We start from the raw sequence: 20,292 nt of genomic DNA, 5'->3' as shown, positions 1-20,292 counted from the left end.
CAGTACATGGCTGGGGGGAGAGAGAGAGAGAGAGAGAGGGGGGGGGGGGGTAGCTGGCTAAACTCAGTGGGGTGTCCGGTGTCACTGAAGTCAGCAGGAAGAGCATTGGAGAGAAATAGAGAGGTGTACTCTTGCAAACAATTTCCAAGGATCGGTTGTCAGGGCTTAGGGTTACACTGAGTCAGTGAGGGAGAGTGAGAGCGGTTTGTGTACAGTCCGACTGAAGAGTGAAAAGTCACTGCCACAAGATCGGCATGCAGTCAATAAAGCCAGACAAGAAGAATGATTATGACATGCGGCTCTATCTGCTGTTTTTTTTTATTCAAACTGGTTTTCAACGCTTATTCTCACAAAGCATCTGCACACCTGCCTCTGCCTCTGTTTGTGTGGCTGCTTTCGTATGATGTCAGTGCATGGTGAGTGCGTTCACTGCCTTGTCACCACTTCCCCACCTTTTTCAGAATGTTTTCTTGGAGTTGGATAATTCTCCTTACTCCTTGCCCCCTCCTTACTCCTCGCCCCCTCCTAACTTCAGTTCATACTTTATTGCGTGCCGACTGACCAGTCGGTGTGGCGTCCGTGTAGAGAAGAAGGGAATAAGGTTACACAATGCGCTAAGCTTAGTGTGAGACGCCAAGTTTCGTGTTTCGAGTTGCTGTAGTAAATATAGAGTAAACTTTGTCTTTGGGACTGACTTTCTGTTGTGTGCTATCCGTCTTTCGACTTACGTAAGAGAAATCCCATTTCGAGCTCAGGGTACTTTGTACACATAGATAAAGAGGGATAATTCCGGACCAGAATTTCTTTGTGTGCTAAGCGAATTTTTGACTTAACCGTTTGTGAGTTAGCTGGATTTGCCTGTATTTTCGGAATTCATCTATTCTTACCTGTGCGATAATGATAATAAGAACGAAAAAGTACCAGTGTGTAAGTGTTGAGTGTTTTGTGTGTGTGCAGCACGTGGTGCAATGTGTGATCGTAGCGGTACGTACCATCTACAACATCATGCTGGTCATGTTCCTGCTGCAGTTCATGTTTGCTGTCATCGGCGTCCAGCTCTTCAAGGTCAGTCAGTGCTAGCACAGCGGCTCACTTTTTTTAATTAGATTTTTTTTTTTAGTCTCGGTATGGTTTGCGAAATGTGCTAGAGGTTGGTTTGGGTTTTTTTAAATTTGAGAAATGAAAACAAAAGTGTCAGGGTCAGCGGGAAAAAAAGGGTCGGTCAAGTTACCCTAAACCAACATATATTGTTGTTTGGTCGGTCAAGTGAGTGGACAGATGATGAGGTTTGAGTTTGATGAAGGGGTTTTGTGAATACTGGTGTAAGCAAGGTTCATAATTATATCTTATTTCTCTTACAGGGCAAGTTCTCCAGGTGTACAGACAGGTCCAAGTTGACTGAGGCAGATTGCCAGTGAGTTGCTCTCTCTCTCTCTCTCTCTCTCTCTCTCTCTCTCTCTCTCTCTCTCTCTCTCTCTCTCTCTCTCTCTCTCTCTCTCTCTCTCTCCCTCTCTCTCCCTCTCTCTCTCTCCTCTCTCCTCTCTCTCTCTTCTCTGTCTCTCTCTCTCTCCCTCTCTCTCTCTTTCTCTATCTCTCTGTCTCTCTCTCTCCCTGCATGCTTACCGATATAGAAAACATAATGCCGATGATTTGATGTGTCCTCTTTGTAAACAAAACCAAGAAGATGAAGTCCATTTTGTTTTGTGTTGGCCATACTATAACAAATGAAGAGAAAAATTTATCCCATTTAAATATTATAAGAACCCAAGCATTTTCCGACTCAGCTTGCTTTTAGCATCACCTCAAGAAACTGTTGTCAGAAATTTATCCCTGTATTTGTATAAAGCCTTTAAATTATCTGCCCCTCTCTCTCTCTCTCTCTCTCTCTCTCTCTCTCTCTCTCTGTCTCTCTGTCTCTCTCTCTCTGTCTCTCTCTTTTCTCTCTCTCTCTCTCTCTCTCTCTCTCTCTCTCTCTCTCTCTCTCTCTCTCTCTCTCTCTCTCTCTCTCTCTCTCTCTCTCTCTCTCTCTCTCTCTCTCTCTCTCTCTCTGTGATTGTTTCTATTTTGTGAGAGTCAGTGTTCATAGCACCGAGATCACAGATGATTCAAACCATATTTTGTTGTTTTTACTTGTAATCTGTAAATGCATGTCAAACTCTTTTACACACAAATGAAACTGAGAATGTGGTATGTTTTGTTGGATAAGCAAAGCTCTTGCTGTATTTTCAATCTGTTCAGTTGTCAATTATTATGTCTGCGCATTCGTCGCGATATAACCTTCGTGGTTGAAAACGACGTTAAACACCAAATAAAGAAAGAATGTCTGCGCATTCAGACAAAGACAATTCCTTCACACACAAACGAAACATGAAAGTGAGAATGTGGCGTGTTTTGTGACAACAGTGGCAACTTCATCGACTACCTAGAGGGTGATTTCAACAAGCCAGAGGTCCATGAGCGGATGTGGGAAGAAACAGAGTTCAACTTCAACGATGTCAGCAAAGCCATGCTCACACTTTTCACTGTAGCCACATTTGAGGGCTGGCCGAGGTAAGTCTGCTTGCAAGCCAAACCTGATAACAACCAACTGTGTGTAGGAATCAGGCTGCTCAAAATGCATGTGCACCTCTGCTCTATCAGTGACAGTGATTTTGATAGCTAAAGCTTAAAGTTAAAGCTAGGCTTGACAAATTTCATATTTATACATTTGCAGGCCTGCATGATTATTGCGTCCACGCACAAGTGGATGAAATACCACAAGTACATAACATTGTTCATTGGCTCTGCTTCTATTATGATAGGCTTCTAGTCTACGTAGGTGCAAGTTTTTGTTTGAAGAAGGAGTATTCTTGCTCATTTGGATTTCATCTCATCACTCTTTGTATATCTGAAAACCTGAAGATCAGTTTGGCTGATCTTGCAAAAAATATAGTCTTGGTGGTAAAAACAAGTTGTACATGTATGAGATAGTGCTTGTGACAGTAAAAGCAAGGCCTGCTTGTATGCAGGCAATCCAAATCTCTACAATGTCCGGCAAAAACAAACCCAAAAATTAGAATTCTTCTTTACCTGCACAATTGATCTTTCACCAGAGGGGGTTACATTCATATTTACAAGGCCAAAATGCTTCAGCTTCTGGGGGGGGCTCTGATCTATGCGGCCCTCTGGACCCCCAGCATTATTTATTTGCTTGAGACTCATTCTTTCTTATATGGATTGCCTGTGTATGTGAAGTTGTGAAAAATGAAATGTGTTTTGTATGCCTGCAGCCTGCTGTATCGCTCCATTGACTCGCGTTTTGTATGCCTGCAGCCTGCTGTATCGCTCCATTGACTCGCACGAGGAAGGTAAAGGCCCCGTCCAGAACAACCGTCCCGCCGTGGCCATCTTCTACTTCATCTTCATCATCGTCATCGCTTTCTTCATGGTCAACATCTTCGTGGGTTTCGTCATCGTCACGTTCCAGAACGAAGGAGAACAGGAGTACAAGAATTGCGAGCTGGACAAGAATCAGGTCAGGGTCTTTGTCAATTGCATGGCTGGATTGCTTCGACTGATTTGAAAAAATAAATCCGAAAACAAACGTTCCAAAATTCAGAATAAAAAAATAAAATAAATAAAAATAAAAAAAAATTTGATTTCAACTGATTTGATTATGGGGTTTGGCAGTCCCAGAAGTGTGTCAATGGCAGAAAACGCTGTTCCAGAACTAACAGGATTAAAAAAAAGTACAATGGAAACACCGTTTTAAGATATCCAAGAAAGCTAAGTTTTAAAATGGAGGGAGTCTTAAAATGGAGGTAAAATTTCAGAGGATATGAACAGAAAATGTGAAAAAGTAAGGTCTTAGATGGGGAAAAGCTCTTACATTTGTGGGGGGGGGGGGGGGGGGGGGCTAAAAAGGGGAGTTCTACTGTATTTTCAAAGCCAGAGTTTTAACAAAAATGTGGTGTGTGTGTGTTGTACAAAGTCACGAGTTCATATGAGAAGGGGAGATTAATACGTCTTCATTATATTTATGAGTGGCTGACTGAAGTTTGAGTGTTTTGTGCCTGTTGCAGAGGAAGTGCATAGAGTTTGCGCTGAAGGTGAAGCCAATCCGGCGCTACATTCCCAAGGCGCGGTGGCAGTACAAGATCTGGTGGTTCGTCACCTCTCAGGCCTTTGAGTACGGCATCTTCGTGCTCATCATGATCAACACCGTCACTCTCGCCATGAAGGTCAGTCTTTTTGATATTTGCTTGAGTCATTAACCCATGAAGTCCCTATGTCATAAATTACTGACAGCGGATTTCAGCCCTGACGTCGCTGGACTGTCTTGTCAAATGAAAGAATGGGCTTTTAGGTTTTATCTGGACAAAAACAACTGGTTAACTGGTCAGGATTTATGTATGTGAGCTTGTGTTTTCATTTCTTTTCTGATTCCGAATGTGGAAGAAGGTGTGAAATTATAGGCATGCCGGTACATGTAGTTTTAGCCGTGCAGAAGCTGCAGTCCTTATAGTCATAATTGTGATGATTGTGTTGCAGTACCACGGCCAGAGCGATGCATATTCTGACGCCTTGGATTACCTCAACATGATATTCACCGGTGTCTTCACCGTCGAGTTCCTGCTCAAGCTGGCAGCCTTCAGATTCAAGGTGAACTTTTCACATCACGCCCAGCTGTTCCATGGTTTTGACAGGAGTGATCATTTTCTGGTTAATTCCATATTTCCAGTTTGGAAACAAATTCAAAAATGGATCTTTGGTTTGACTGTCAGGCATAGATTTATGATTGGAAACTTTCAACAATGAATGTTTAGTTTTAGGGCTCCAAAGAGTTTCAGTTTTGGACATGATGTATATCCCCAGTGTATCTGCTTTTAGAAAGTGACCTGTAGCCATGCCCGGACCTGGGAACCATTACGATTTTGCCGTATTTTGTACGCTTTGTCTCAAATACGATTAGTACGGTCGTTGAAAAAAAATACGATAAAAAATGTTCGTGGACTGCTTTTCTTCACAACCGCATCCCAAAGTCGACCCAGTATTTTGGATGTTCGAATGCTGTGTGGAGTACACTAATTGTTTCTGAAAATGAGAGGACAGCACATTTCGCCCTGCAGTCCGGACTGACAGCGAACGACAAGAAGAAGAAGTTTCTGAAAATACGCGAAGTTTCTTTGAGAACACTCCAAGTGCAAAACAGGGGTTCCCAGGTCTGCATGCCTAAAGCCTAAATTAAATTACATATCTTATCCCGACTCACATCTAGCATTAACCTCTGGTTTAAGTGCCGGGACGCTGAACTACGCTTCACCCCTTAAGGGGAAGTAACCCTAAAAAAGAACAGCCTAGACCCCGTAAACTGGGTCACAGGTCAAGGCATACCGTCACGTGACTGAGCACGCGAGACCGCTGCCGCCATATTGGAATACTTCACTCTTTCCTCAGCGGTCCTAGCGCTAGGACGTTGTTCTCTCGAGCTACGCATTTTGGCTTTCAGCCAGCTGCCTGGTTGGCAGTTTATCTTCACCCCGGTTATTCTTCACGGTCTCTGCTTCTACGGCTGTATTGGTGAGATCGTTCTTTGTTTGTTTTACTTGAATTTTTGCCTTGTGTCCGTCAACTTTGTTGTTGTTGTTCTACTCTCTGTGAGTTGTTTTCAACATGGCGGACAAAGAGAAGAAAAAGCCTAATACTCGACAGTTAGTTGCTGATTCTTCCCCTGCTAGTAGTCAGATAAAGATAAACCCAAAGGGACAACGGTTACTCTTGTAAAACCGGTGTCTAATTTTTCGCTTTCGGTTGATATTGTTGTACCAGCAAGCCCTACCATGCCTGTTCTAAAAGAATCTATAACAGGAGTAGGGCTCGTTCGGCTAAGCCTAAGAAGAGTGATAAGCAAGATTTCTCTTCCCTTTTCTCTTCTTTCTCCTCGCATATGTATACCATGTTTTCTTAACAGCAGCAACTTGCCGCCGATCTACAGGCTACGCGAGATGAGTTGCGTTCGCCGCCCAAGGGTGTTGGCGATGTTTCTTCACTTTCCCGCATCCGGTTGCCTCCTTTGGCCACAGTCACGTCAGCGGACTTGCGGGCGGGATAACTGGCGCACGCCAGCTTCGGAGAGATGGTCCCTCGGGACACTGTTGCTTCTGCACAGCAGGCACTCTCCTCAGGTACGTTGGGTTCGCCGGTAGCCAGGCTCTTTGGCGAAAGCGTTCCGCATAGACCGCAACTAGTAGCTCCCCCGCCTCATAGGTCAGGGAGTGAAAGTTCGACATACCTGGGGCAAACGACTCACACGAAGCGGAGCTCATGGGGTGTTGACGCGGGAATGCAATCGATGTTACATGGGTTCGCCGGTAGCCAGGCTCTTTGGCGAAAGCGTTCCGCATAGACCGCAACTAGTAGCTCCCCCGCCTCATAGGTCAGGGAGTGAAAGTTCGACATACCCGGGGCATACGACTCATATGAAGCGGAGCTCACGGGATGTTGACGCGGGAATGCAATCAATGTTACATTGATCTGGAGACCAAGGTGCACGCGGGCTGTCTATGACTTCCCCCGTCGGTGTACTTGCGTCACCACTTCCGCCTGGGCAGGAAGTTTGGCTCCATGCAGGCTCTGCACCGAAGTTCTACTTCCGGTTTGCAGTCAGCCTCGCTTCCGGTTGATCATGTCCAAGACTCGGCGAGTCACGCGGACTTTTCGACTCATACGGAAGTGGAGTCGGAGCTCGACGATCATCTCTCATTCTATGATGACGACGTTGAGTTCCAATTACCGTCAAAGCTGAAGCCAACCTTAGCTATTGCAGCACAGGTCGCTTACAATATGTTTCTGACGGCGTTGTTTCATAGGCTGGACTTGTCTTACCCCCACCATCAGCGGTGGGTGACTTCCGCCCAGCACCAACAGCAGCTGAAGGTTTTCAGTTCTCTGAGCCTTCTTTAGTTGCTTATGAGCTCTCTAATATTTTAGCAAGCTTTCCAGGCACGGCGAGCTCCCTGACTGTCGGCACGGTGCCTCTCCTCTCTGCTCATGGTCAGGCTCCAGTCGCTGCTAAGCCTTGGCTTACCACTGTCCGACTTCCACAGGCTAGTGTATCTGCCCTTGCGCGCAGGTTTTCACTCGGCCGTCGGCCTCAGAACCTTATTGACACTTTTGCCCTACTGAGTGCAGCCCTTCCGGTCACGCCGTAGCTGTCCACTCTTAGGGAGGACGGTTACCGTCAAGACAGACCTTGTCTACACAGAAGGTTCTCGTATTGGTTTGGAAGAGACAGGCAGGTACCCTCTTGATCTTGCCTCTCTCTCTGAGACACTCCTTTGGACACTCTCTCGTTCTATTAGGTCTTCCCTGGATCCGTTTGAGTTCCGGAATGACGCAAGTGTTAAAGACGTTTCGACCTTAGCTAAGGTCAACACTGAGCAGATGTCTGTCCCGGCACGCCGTTTCTCCCACGCCGTGTTTACACGAGGTCTCTCACTTCCGATTTCGCTTCGGCTGTTTGGGCGAGTGAAGGATCGTACGCATTAGCATCAGTTCGCACCACCACGGTGTTGCGGGTACTTCTGCACTGGAGTTTTTCGGCTACTTCTGGTTCGTCTTCCGGCGTTCCGGGTAATCGTAGCACTTTGTTCTTTCCTGTTCGCAACTTACGACGTCAACCCTTTGGGGTTCTGGGTCGTTGGGGGCAGTGATGCCTTGTATCTTACTTCCTGTTCAGCTTCGCCTGTCTCGGATGATAAGGTTTTGTACGTGATGGCATCTTTTATACAGCTTGCGTCGGTCCCCGCGTCTGACCTTTGGTCTTTCATCGATGAACAGACTAGTTCTGGTTTTTCGGCCAAACTCAGGGTTACTCTCGATTTGGCAGCAAAATTAATTCCAGGTTTTTTTCTTGAAGACACTTCGTCTTTTGAATCTTTTGACAGGTTGGCTTCCTGGTTTTCGGTATGCCGACCAGTAGTTGCTTTGATTTCTGTTTTTGGCTTTGTTACGTAGTCATTTGCCTACAAGCAGACTGATCTACGGGCACTGCGGCTTTCAGCTATTTCGTTCATGCCACTCCAGGCTTCGGCCTTAGTGTTTCCCGCACGTTCGGTTGCTGTCGTTCAACCAGAATCGCGGCTTCCTCGTACTATCTCCATCTGCTCATGCATGGACTGGAGAGGATAACTTGTGATCAGTTGGACTTATCGTTTTCTGTTTCGCTGAGCACACAGACCTCTTTTTATCACGAAACTTTTTCGGATTACTACGAGTCTGATCAGCATTCTACTTAGGTAGAAAGCGGATGACAGACTTTGTTTGAGTAGATAGGCGGTCATTCACGACAGCTGTCGGCCTTTGAATGCACTTTTTTTGGCCTCTTTAGGAGGTCGTTCGGACTTTCTTTTAACTTCTTCTGTTTTGGCAAGAAGATTTAAATTCAGTTTGTGGGCAACAGGACTGCCGGTTTTGGCACTCTTGTTTAACTTACTCGACGGGTATTGACAGTCCAGTTCATAGCCATGGTCTTTCTTTGGCTTTTTCTGTCACAACCCATGAGGGTTATGAGTCCTTGTCTTTCTTAGACTTGGACTCTTAACGCAGGAAGCAGGACTGCGTCATACACTCGGTCTTGCTTGGGTAGACACTCAAAGCAGGTCATGCACCAGTAGTGGCCTACTTTTGGCTAATCGTTTGGATCAAGCTGGATTCACAGCTTGGTTCTTTGGAGGTGTTTGTCCCTTATAGTTTAGGAACTTCAGGGACACTTATGCTCTATCTTGAGGGTTTTTTCCTCGCTAATGAGGGCTTGATATCCTGTACTCAGGTATCACCCGTTTATCGGGAGGAGATTGGTCACGTCTTTCTTGAGCTGACGTCTATCTCCTAGGCCTGGGGGGCTTCACGCCTTCCCGAGGTCTCACATACTTTCACATTATGTTTTGACGGTAGCCTACAGGGTTCGTCCTATTCAGTTTTGAGCGGACAGCCTTACGTACTGATCGTTCTGTGTTCGGCACAACAGCAAGCGCCCACTTTGACGCTTGCTCCCTTCCTTGTCGATTTAATTTTCATAGCTACTTGCTAGTGAGAATTAAGTTAAGACTTTTGCCGCTTTTGCTTAAGCCGCATTGGTTTGTTGAGGAGCAATCTCGGTTCATTTTTTGATGAGAGGTTGCAGTCTCGCCGGTCTACAAATTATTTCCTTTGTTTTCGGTTTTAAGACGTTCTTTCGACTCTTCTTTGTAAAGAGTCTAGTTTGTCAGATGGTTTTTTGCCTTGCATCTTTTCATTGAACAAGGGACAAGTGTTTGTCTCTGGTTCATTACGAACATTAGCGTCTACCTCATGGGACTATGGTGCTGTGGTTTACTCAAGCCATAATCCTTTAGTGCTTCACTCCTCGGAGGGTGTTTCACTTGTGGTCATTTGGAACTCTTTGTTCTATTCAGGCGGGAGACGCCGCACAGGTTCGTTTTGTTTTACTCGCTCGCATCGGAAGACATGTCTTGTTGTCTTCCGAACTTTCACAGCTCTCTTTTGAGTTAGGACTGTCTTCCTGGTCTTGCTGTTTGCAAGAGATTGTTCACTCTTTTCGTCAGCTACGATCAAGACAGGTCAGTGAGTTTGGCGCTCTTTTCGGCTTCTGGAAGACGTAACTCACGAATCTCTGTTTCTGTCTGTTACGCTGTACTTGTAAAACAAGTCATCCAGATGTCTGGCATTGTTGCAGCGAATCTTAAGGTTTTTCACTCGGCTGTTTCACTCAGGTCTCAACAGACTTTATGTGAAAGGGTTATTTATCTAATTTGACCTTATCTGGTGGTTTTTTTACTATCATTAGCAATCTATGGGTGGTTGCGACCAAACAAAACAAAAACAAAAAAAAAAAAAAAAAGTTCATGAGGATGCTAAGATGTTCCACGAACTTTTGTTGTTGGCGGAAGACGATGTTTCATTAGTCTGGAGAAACATCGTTCAGAACTAGACAAGTCATTTCTCTTTTTACGCCCAGCGTGAAAAGGGCCCTGTCTTCAAGCCTTTTGTCTTTTGTTTACGTACTTTTTGGGTCTCACGCAAGATATTGGGTATTTTGGACATACTCATTCTTGCATGGCTCATTTTGGAGTGCCAGACCAGTTCTTTGGTTCTTTCGTTTTGGACGGATAGAGTCAAATTTGTGCAAGGAAGCACTGGCTAGATGGGCTTTCACACTCATTAAACAAGCTTATGAGTGTGGCAGTCAATGGGGGGGGAGCGTTCTGTCCTTCCTCTGAGTTCGCCTAGAACTCATGGGGCCTGAGCTTGGGCTCTTTTATTCAGCGGTTCTGCGATCAGGCAAATCTCGATCGGCCTCACATAGGTGTTTTGGACGTTTTTTAGGACGTCTTTCTTTATTACTTTTGGGGGGTTTTCTAATACCCGCTGGGATGGTAGTGGTTGCTTACCAGTCATGGTTGAAGCAGGCCGGTTTCTTACCAGAAATAAGTGAGTTTCACTGAGAATCTGTTTACTCGTCAGGATGGGACCAACACCTTTCCGGCTTTGGTAGCCGCAGGGCAGGTTCTCTCCAACTTGTAGAGTGAGTTTCTTTCCCACCACCTACATTAGCAATCTGCTAGATGTGAGTCGGGATAAGATATGTAATTTAATCGAAAATTTTAAAAGTAAATTTTGATTTGATTAATATACTTACCCGACTCACATCGTTAATACCCTCCCGCCTACCCCGCTCTAATTTACCCTAAAAATGAATGTTTCGCTTCGTTTCGAGTGAAGTATTCCAATATGGCGGCAGCGGTCTCGCGTGCTCAGTCACGTGACGGTATGCCTTGACCTGTGACCCAGTTTACGGGGTCTAGGCTGTTCTTTTTTAGGGTTACTTCCCCTTAAGGGGTGAAGCGTAGTTCAGCGTCCCGGCACTTAAACCAGAGGTTAATGCTAGATGTGAGTCGGGTAAGTATATTAATCAAATCAAAATTTACTTTTAAAATTTTCGATTTCCTTCAATCAGGGATTTGCAGTCACTTGCCAGAATAGAAATGTCGTTTAAAAATGTCTTTAGAAAGATTTGATACAAGATACAAGATACAAGATACAAGAAATTTAATCACATATTCTTACTCCAATTCTTATGAATGCATTGACTTTAGTCCCACATGCTAGATGTCGAAAAACCTCTCAAATTACCTGCCCTTAGTAGGGTGGTAACCAAGCTAAAAGCGACGCCATAGCCGTTGCTATGGCCTGACCTTGCTCGGTTACCCATAACACCCTGCGCACCACGTGAGCGCCAGCATCCGTAATGTTCATTCTCGACTTTCGACAACACACGGTGGACGTGTCCGAATTTCGCTCTCACTTTTGGCCTTCACATGCCTGCTCGTCCGTGAGACTAGCCGGTTCTTGGGGGTCTACCTGTCCGTCTACCTTTTGGGTGAGATCTTTCCTTTTTACGTTTGGAATGTAAATGTTGATAGCTTTGTTCTGAACACGCACGCAGATAATTTTTGTTCTGGGTGACTGTTTTCGCCGGTCTTAAAATGGCCGACAACAAAGCTAAACTGAGTGCGAGACTGGAAGGCGACAAGGCTCTTAGCCCAGTTAAGAAAGCTAAAGCTAAGGGTAAAGCCAAGAGCGTTGATTTGCCTATTATGCGGGTAGAAGATCCGGCAAATAGCACTTCGTTTGATGTTCCTATCCCTCCGAGGACGGGTTCCGTTCGCTCACAGCTCGCGTCCCCTGATGGGGGTGAGGAGCCGGGGCCTTCAGCCCTGGGCTCGTTGAAGTCCGAATTGTTTGATTTTATTTCTCAACAGTTTGCGTCTCGCTCTGGGGTCCCTCCTCTGCCTCCGGCGGTAGGGGATCCTTCCTCCCTGGCTCGGCTGGGTTCGTCGTCGTCGTCGACTATGGCGACTCCTGCGGATGGGGGGGGTGGCCGTGCGGCCATTTCTTCTGCGCACTTGCTTGGTGCACCTGACCAGTTCGGGCCTTCCCTCTCTGCCTCTGGTAGTGCTGCGGTTGCGCTCGAACACTCTCTCCGTAAGGAGAGGGGGTCTGCTTCCTCTCTTTCTCTTCCCGCTCAGCTTGCTTTTAGCAACACTGCAGTGGGAAGTCAGCTCTCTCCCCTTGCGGGAGAGGGAGAGAGGGGGCATGGTAAGTCACAGCCTGGGTTTGGTCCCACCTTGTCCCACTGGGGGCAGGGGGCTGTGTCAGCTTCTCACTCTTTCCCACCCACTGGGCGGGACTGGGTGGGGGCTGGTGTAGCGGCTCACCCTTTCTCGCCCGCCGGGCATGATCGGGTGTCCGCTGTTGGACTGGCGTCTCAGTCAGTGCCGCTATTGTCCACTGCTAGCAGCCGCCCCTCTCCCCAGCAGGGGTGGTGGGGTGGTGGGGCAACGGGACTACAGCAGGTTGACGGGTGGGGGCGGCCTTTCACGGTCTCGCCTCTCACTCAGTCTTACCCCTCGCAGGGTTCGCTTGCTGCAGCTACGAGCCAACTCCCACCGCATGCAGCGGGCGGGGTAGCTCAGACTGGCCAGACCGGTTTTGACTGTTGGGGCCAAGCGCCCGGTCATCGGTCTACCGACAATGGGCCTGGCGCGGCTTTGTCGGGTGGCCCCCTCCCCCCGCCTTCTTGGCGGGCCTCTGTGCCTACTGTCTACCCTTCTACCCCAGTGGGGCAGGGGGGGGGATGGTGGGTGGCAAGCGGGATCGGGTCACGCTTTTGTTGCTCCTGTCTCCCCTCCTGTGTACAGTGATACTGTAGAGGCTGGGGATTCGGATTCTTCTGTGGAAGATGAGGAGTTTGTAGCCTTGCCTTTTGGCTTTAGGCAAGCCATGAGAAGAGCGGCTTGTGTGGCAGCTCGTTACTTTCCGGAGGGGGTGGTGGACTCAGGACAGGATGTCTCTTTTCCACCATCCGCGGCGAATGATTTTCGGCCTTCGCAGGAGAGTTCACAATCGTTTCGTTTTGTGGAATCGCCTGCCGTGGCTTATCACATGTCGCAACTTTTGGCTCGACCGGCCCCTCAGGGCAGCGGTCTGTCGCCAACTCCTTTCCCTTTGTTGCATGCTCATGATACAGCGCCTGCTTCAGCCGATCCATGGCTAGCGTCTAACGCTCAGGCCACTGCTTTTTCGCCGTTAGTGCAGAAAAAGCTGGACTGGAACGTGAAGTCAAGGAATTTTGTTCAGACTTTCGCTTTGCCGAGGGCAACTTTGCCAATTCCGCCGGAGTTGCTTGCCTTGTTGCCAAAGCAACCTTCTGCTAAGGAAGGGGTCTCGTTCTCGGACGCTTCTCTCTCCTCTCTGGAGGAGATTGGGCGTCTTGATCTTAAATTGGCTTCTATGGCAGAGTCTTTGCTCCGAGCTCTTACTCGAGCTGTTGCTGGCTCTTTGGAGCCATTTAGACTCAGGGAAGACGCCTCAGTGACATCTCCATACTTCTTGCTGCTTTGGGGATGGTGAATTCTGAGAGGATGAGCAGGTACACTAAAGTCAGTCAATCAGCTGTCCGCTGAGTGGAATTTCCCCAATTTTACCCTATCTTTCTCCTCTATTTTCTCTGTGTGTATGGCGATGGATGAAATAAAATTTATACTGGGTGAAAGTTTATTCTTTTGTCTTTTATTCTGTTCTATTCTTTATTAGTTTGATAGCTTAGAAATTGGGGAAATCGTAGTTTGAAAAAGTGATGTGTGTGCCGCAGCGAAGATGGCTCCCGCGGTTGGGCCGGTCAATTTTACGATGGGTAGGTTCGCTTCTCTCCAAAGTGCATCGGGTGAGATCATCAAATCTAAAAATAACCACCAATGAATGAAAGAGGAGGTTGTGAGCCTCATTTTCGCATAATTCATTGATCCATACTCGCGCGCTTTACAAGTAAAATCTGTGAATGAAAACTACTACGCGTTTTTTCTACTTGATTTGTTGAAAATACCATCGAAAGGAGCCCACCATGTGAAAGAACGCACCTTTTTCTTCAAAACTGTCAAGTTTGTTTAACTTGTTTCGACACTCACGCGACGTGTAGCCCGATCAAAGATGTGAAGTGTGAAAGTTTTCACGTCGGGTCAATGACCACAATGGCTGCCTGCGGCGAAGTGACCGAGCGTGACCCGTCACCACAACAATGCAGCGGTCCGTCCAGTTGTTCATCCCCATTCACATGGGAGATGCTTGTTGGTTAGATTGAACTTATATTTTGTTTGTTTGCGTTGTTATTTTGCCCCAAAACAAACACTTTGTTCGTATATTTTGTCTTTGAAAATGGTGGTTGTCTGCCTGAAGAGATCGATGAAAAGCGAGCTGGGGTAGGGTGGTAAAGTTCACTTGTGAATTAACTTCCTTTACACTATGCAGCGTAACTTTACATTGCTTTTGTAGGGAATATGTTGTATTATTGTTTACGCAACTTTTTACTTGAGTATTGCATCTATATGTTGCCAAAAATGTCATTTTTTAATGGTCACGTGACCTTCGCAAATTTTCCGTCTGCCGGCAAGCGGACAGCAGAGTAGGCCTACTGCTGTTGCTGAGACCATCCCTGAGATGTAGGCCTAGGATGGAGACAGAATGACCAACCTTTGACGTTGTAGGAGATTAGATACACTATACAGCCTAAGGGATTTGATTTTTTTCTCAGGAAGGGGGGGGGGGGGGGGGGGGGGGAGACTCCAATTTTTTTGTTTTGTTTGTTGTTGTTGATCAAAACATGAAGAAAGCAGAACTTTTGAGCAAGAAAATGTTCATTAAATAAACTGTTAGCCTGTCACATTATCTTGTGTAACAATCCAACATGAATGGCAACAACTACTGTGGTGAGGAATGATCTAACGTTATGTCGCTATTACAAAATGTATTATGTAATAAATACAAAAACATATTTCATGTTTTCAAGTCTTTTAAGTACTTTTGTTGAGTTCAGTGTTTAATGCTGATTCCAATGATACCAAAACCGTTTTTGTAGGTGAATTAGAACAGAAGTTATGAAAAATGCCAAAGTAGCATATTGTGCGTTATGCTGTGTATCTGTTAAATCCCTAGTAAAATCGCATGTTTTGCAGTTTTTGAGAGATGATTTCATACATTTCCTGACATCAGGTCCCTTGCAAAAAAATTAGGCTTGTTGTATGTTTTCAGTAGAAGTAATAAAAGTGAAATTGACACAAATCATGCATTTGGTTGCTTTAGTGTTGTCCTTCAAAGTTGCCTAATTTGCTAATTTGTAAAGTGTCCTAAAAGCGCGCGCTAAAATTAAATGATTAAAAAATCATAACTTTGGTTCTAATTGACATACACAAATGATTTTGGTACCATTGGAATCAGAATAAAAAGATCTATCAGAAAATACTAACTTTGAAAATAATATCCTAACTTCAAAAATCACTTTGGTGTACCTGGGATGAGCATTTCAGCGAGGCTGTATGCTCATGCTGTCTTTTCACGGCGTGATTTGCTGCTTTCTCAAGCAGGTTTTTCCCAGCAGTCCACTGTGGACTCGCTTCGTTCCTCGCCTTTTGTTGAGGGCTCTCTCCTGGGTAGAGTAGCCCTGGATGCAAGGCAGCGGGAAGTTCAGGAGGCTAAAGACAGACATCTCGTTGGGATTTCGTTTAAAACCCCAAAGAAATCTCAGTCTTCTTCTAGGCCTTTCTGGAGCAAGAAGCCGCCCAACGCCTCTCGTCCTAAGGAACAGGGAGATAAGGGCGCACCAGCTAAGGGTGCTCCTTATCCTAAGAAACCCTCGTTCGGGAAGGGGAGGGGTGGGGCTCGAAAGCCCTCCCCCCAATGAGGCTCTCCCGATCACATCACCCCTGTTCCCCCCACTTTGGTGGTGGCGGGGGGCCCCACCAGGGTCATTTCCATGTGGCAGGCGTTAGTGCACAGCCAATGGATTTTGCGGGTGGTGCGATCGGGATTCCGGCTGTTGTGGGAGGGGGAAAAGGCTCCCTTGACCAGGGTTCCTCCTCCCTTTCGTTTTCCGGCCAGCCAAGAGGCCAGAGTGGCCATAGAGACGGAGATCAGGTCTCTTTTGGCCAAAGAGGCTATAGAAGAGATTGTGGATCACTCCTCGCCGGGGTTTTACGGACGCCTGTTTGTTGTGCCCAAGGCGTCGGGCCGCTGGAGGCCTGTTCTCGATCTTTCGGTCTTGAACAAGTTTCTTCGGAAGATCAAGTTTCGTATGGAAACACCAGCTTCGGTCAGGGAGGCCCTACGCCGGGGAGATTGGGTGACTTCGGTGGATTTGACGGACGCCTACTTTCATATCCTTATGTATCAAGTGGACAGAAAGTGGCTCCGGTTCCGCTGGGGTCATCGGATCTTTCAATTCAGGGCTCTGCCCTTCGGGCTGTCCCTGGCCCCGTGGGTTTTCACTTTGGTGATCAGGCAGTTGGCCGCGCTGATCAGGCAAAGAGGTATTCGTCTACGGACGTACCTCGACGACTGGTTGATTCAGAGTCAGAGTCAATCAGTGTGCCACTTGAACACTCAGGTGGTGTTGAACCGGGCTCTGAGCCTGGGGTTCTCTGTGAACCAAGCGAAGTCGGAATTGACTCCCTCGCAGAGGTTTGTTTACCTCGGTATGGCGTTCGACACTGTCGCTTGGACGGTCCGGCCTACGCAGGAGAGGATTCAGAAGCTTCATGCTCTCATTTTGGCCGTGGCTGGCAGCCAGCAAGCTTCGGTGAGGGTCCTTACCTCGATTCTGGGCCAAATGGAATCTATGGCGACTCTGGTTCCCTTAGGAAGGGTGTACAAGAGGCCTTTCCAGGCTGCGCTCAGCTCTCTCTGGGAGCCGGCTTCGCAGGATTGGGACAAAATCGTCCCCACGCAGGGATGGTTCAGTCACGCGACTGCTCGGTGGTTGGATCTAGACTGGATCTCTCAGGGGGTCCCCATCTCTCTGCCCCCTCCGGACATAGACCTGTTTACAGATGCGTCTATGGCCGGGTGGGGGGCTCACATCGGGGGCCAGGCGGCCTCCGGCCTTTGGACTCAGGCCCAGCGTCTTTGGCATATCAATCGCCTGGAGTTGGAGGCGGTTTCCCTCGGTTTGCTTGCGTTTCTCCCTCTGGTGGGCGGCAGACATGTCCGGTTGCACACGGACAATACCACTGTCGCTGCCTACATCAACAAGCAGGGAGGAGCTCGGTCGTTTTCCCTGTCAGACAGGGCGTGCGAGGTTCTGGTGTGGTGCCACTCGCATCGGATCATGATCTCAGCAGAGTTTCTGCCGGGCAAGCTCAACGCTCTGGCGGATGCGCTCAGCAGGTCCTCTCAGGTGTTGCACACCGAATGGACGATCACTCATGGGGCGCTCCAACGCCTGTGGGCACAGGTGGAGAAGCCCATGATCGATCTATTCGCAACGAGGTTTTCAAAGAGACTTCCCATTTTCGTGTCTCCCTTTCCGGACACGGAAGCTTGGGCGAGCAATGCGTTGGAGATCTCGTGGAGCGGCCTTCAGGCCTACGCTTATCCTCCCTTTCCTCTGCTCAGCAGAGTGGTGAGGAAAGCCGAGCTGGATCGTCCGGAGCTCCTGCTGCTGGTAGCCCCCTGGTGGCCTTCCCAGCAGTGGTTTCCAGATCTGCTGTTGTTGGCAAAAGGAGTTCCGATCCCTCTAAATCTAGTGCGGGGAGAGCTCGTTCAGCCAAGAACAGGCATCCCGCACAGAGACCCGCAGGCCCTGCGCCTACACGTTTGGAGACTGTGAGGTCGGAACTGCGGAAATCTGGCGCTTCAGACTCTACGCTGGATTTGGTTTTTAAGGCGCATAGGTCCTCGACTGCGTCTGTGTATGCTTGCCATTGGGCTGCCTGGGCCAAGTGGTGTAGGGAGGCGGGGGTCAATGCTGTGGCCCCGCGCTCGTTACAGGTGGCAAATCATCTTTCTTTTTTGTCGGCTCAGGGCAGTTCGGCCTCTGCTCTGAGAGTCCGACGTTCTGCTATATCGGCTACTCTGAGACAGATAGGCAGATTGATTAACGTTAACGGAGTGATTGCTAGTGTGATCAAAGGGGCCGCTCTCCAGGAAGCGCAGAGACGGACCTCTGTCCCGGCATGGGACTTATTTTTGGTTTTAGAATATTTGCGTTCTGCGGCGTTTGAGCCTTTGCAGGCTGCTAGCCTGACTGATTTAACACGCAAGACGGTTTTTCTGCTTCTTCTGGCTACTGCTCGGCGAGGCAGTGAGATACATGCCTTGTCGGGTTTGTCGGAAGAGCGCGATGGTTCAATGTCGCTTCATTTCCGGCCTGGGTTTCTCGCGAAAAATCAAAAGCCAGGCCAATCCCCGCCCGTGGTCCGAGTCCCCCCGCTTGGGACTATTCTAGCTTCGCACGATCCGGACTTAGCTAACTGTCCAGTTAGGGCCTTGAAGTCTTACTTGGCTCGCACTCAGTTGGTTAGGGCCAAAAGCCAAAAACTTTTGTTCATTTCATTGAACACGAAATATGACAGGGACATATCGAAATTGACCCTTACAAGATGGGTGGCAACCCTCATTAGACGAGCATATGAGTGGTGGCTCTCTCAGGAGAGGGGGGGGCGTTCAGTCCTTCCTCTGACATCAGCTCGAGTACATGAGGCCAGAGCCTGGGCGTCCTCTGTGGCCGTCTTACGTTCAGGGCGATTAAGCGATGTCTTGCAGACAGCTTACTGGAAGTCAGACGATGTCTTCATCAGCTTCTACCTTCGTGACATCTCTTGCACGCGACTGGATGGCTCCAGTGCTTTGCCGGCTTTGGTGGCTGCAGGGCAGGTGCTTGCAAGGACATAAGTAAGTTCCCTCCGCCTTTAGGAGGAATCTGCATTCATAAGAATTGGAGTAAGAATATGTGATTAAATCGAAAATTTTTAATTAAATTTTGATTTAATATAATATACTTACCCAATTCTTATAGTTAATACCCTCCCATCCGTCCCCGCTGGATTATGTCCTTGGGGGTTTGTTTGACTAATAGTCTCGAATGAACATTACGGATGCTGGCGCTCACATGGTGCGCAGGGTGTTATGGGTAACCGAGCAAGGTCAGGCCATAGCAACGGCTATGGCGTCGCTTTTAGCTTGGTTACCACCCTACTAAGGGCAGGTAATTTGAGAGGTTTTTCGACATCTAGCATGTGGGACTAAAGTCAATGCATTCATAAGAATTGGGTAAGTATATTATATTAAATCAAAATTTAATTAAAAATTTTCGATTTTATTGTCCTCATCAATACAAGGAAATTTGGCATGTGTGTGGCAAGACATAATACACTGAAACATAGACATTTACAAAGCAACAACTGAAGTTCAATATCAACACACCCTTACGCACACATACCCACTACTTCAGACACACAGGCTACATGTGCCCCTCGGACGTACGCAACCCACAATTCACCCAGCCATACAACTCCACATGCACTTACTCATTCATGCAGCACTCTAGCGCCCGGCCATGCACAACTCACACACTGGAACCCTCGTACGGCTACATATGACACCCGCACAAACATTACAGCCTCAAACATCGTACTAGATCTACAACTAACAAGCATACATCCACTATCAAACACCGAATACATCATCACACATTACATCATAACATATTGCATTATAACACACGCACAAACATTACAACATCAAACATCGTACTATAATCTACAACTAACAAACAATCATACACTATCAAACACCAAATATATCATCGTACATTAAATTACATCATACCCCACCATACATTCACAATCGACACAGAATACATCATCATACATATACATTACATCATAACCCCCATACATACGCAATCAACACATAGTACATCATCATACATTACATTACATCATAACCCCCCCCCCCCCCCCCCCCATCATACAAAGTAAACAGACGTCAACATTTCACTCTTACCCCCCCCCCCCCCCCCCCCCCGCCAATCACACGTCCTCTACTCTACTATCGCTCACACCTACCACACATCACCCATAGTCCTCCAAGTCACAGTTCACAGCATCCCATGATGTTTGTGAATGAACAAATTTCAGGCAGAGTTTTCATACCCCACATGCGCCAACAAAGGGGTATTATTTGTTTGTTATGTTTTGTTATAAAGACGGGCATATGTCTTTGACAGTTCACATGGATGGGCTCAGCATTTAACAGTTAAAATTAGGTGTGATTAGCGTCTGTCATGTTTTATTAAACTGTTTTAAAAAATTGGGAATTTGTTGTCTTCTCGTAACTTACACTTTACATTATCGGGGGATGATTTATGTGATTTGATGTTTTTATCAACCAATGTTATGCTTTAAAATGTATTGTTTTCAT

General features: G+C 47.2%; 1 protein-coding gene across 4 annotated transcripts in view; it reads left to right on the top strand.

Moving 5' to 3' along the window:
* The window catches only part of LOC138964883 (muscle calcium channel subunit alpha-1-like), a 123,759-nt gene that overhangs the window by 34,321 nt on the left and 69,146 nt on the right, over positions 1 to 20,292 (top strand). For all 4 annotated transcript variants that reach the window (XM_070336949.1, XM_070336948.1, XM_070336950.1 and 1 more), the window contains exons 18-23: positions 958 to 1,065; positions 1,362 to 1,414; positions 2,404 to 2,550; positions 3,313 to 3,514; positions 4,062 to 4,220; positions 4,531 to 4,641. In XM_070336949.1, the coding sequence (XP_070193050.1) occupies positions 958 to 1,065; positions 1,362 to 1,414; positions 2,404 to 2,550; positions 3,313 to 3,514; positions 4,062 to 4,220; positions 4,531 to 4,641 (780 nt within the window). The remainder of the gene's footprint in view (positions 1 to 957; positions 1,066 to 1,361; positions 1,415 to 2,403; positions 2,551 to 3,312; positions 3,515 to 4,061; positions 4,221 to 4,530; positions 4,642 to 20,292) is intronic.

The sequence above is a fragment of the Littorina saxatilis genome, linkage group LG4, assembly GCF_037325665.1.
Source record: "Littorina saxatilis isolate snail1 linkage group LG4, US_GU_Lsax_2.0, whole genome shotgun sequence".
Classification (NCBI taxonomy): Eukaryota; Metazoa; Mollusca; class Gastropoda; order Littorinimorpha; family Littorinidae; genus Littorina; species Littorina saxatilis.
The sequence above is the reverse complement of the archived record's forward strand: the minus strand, read 5'-3'. Positions and strand labels throughout refer to the sequence as shown.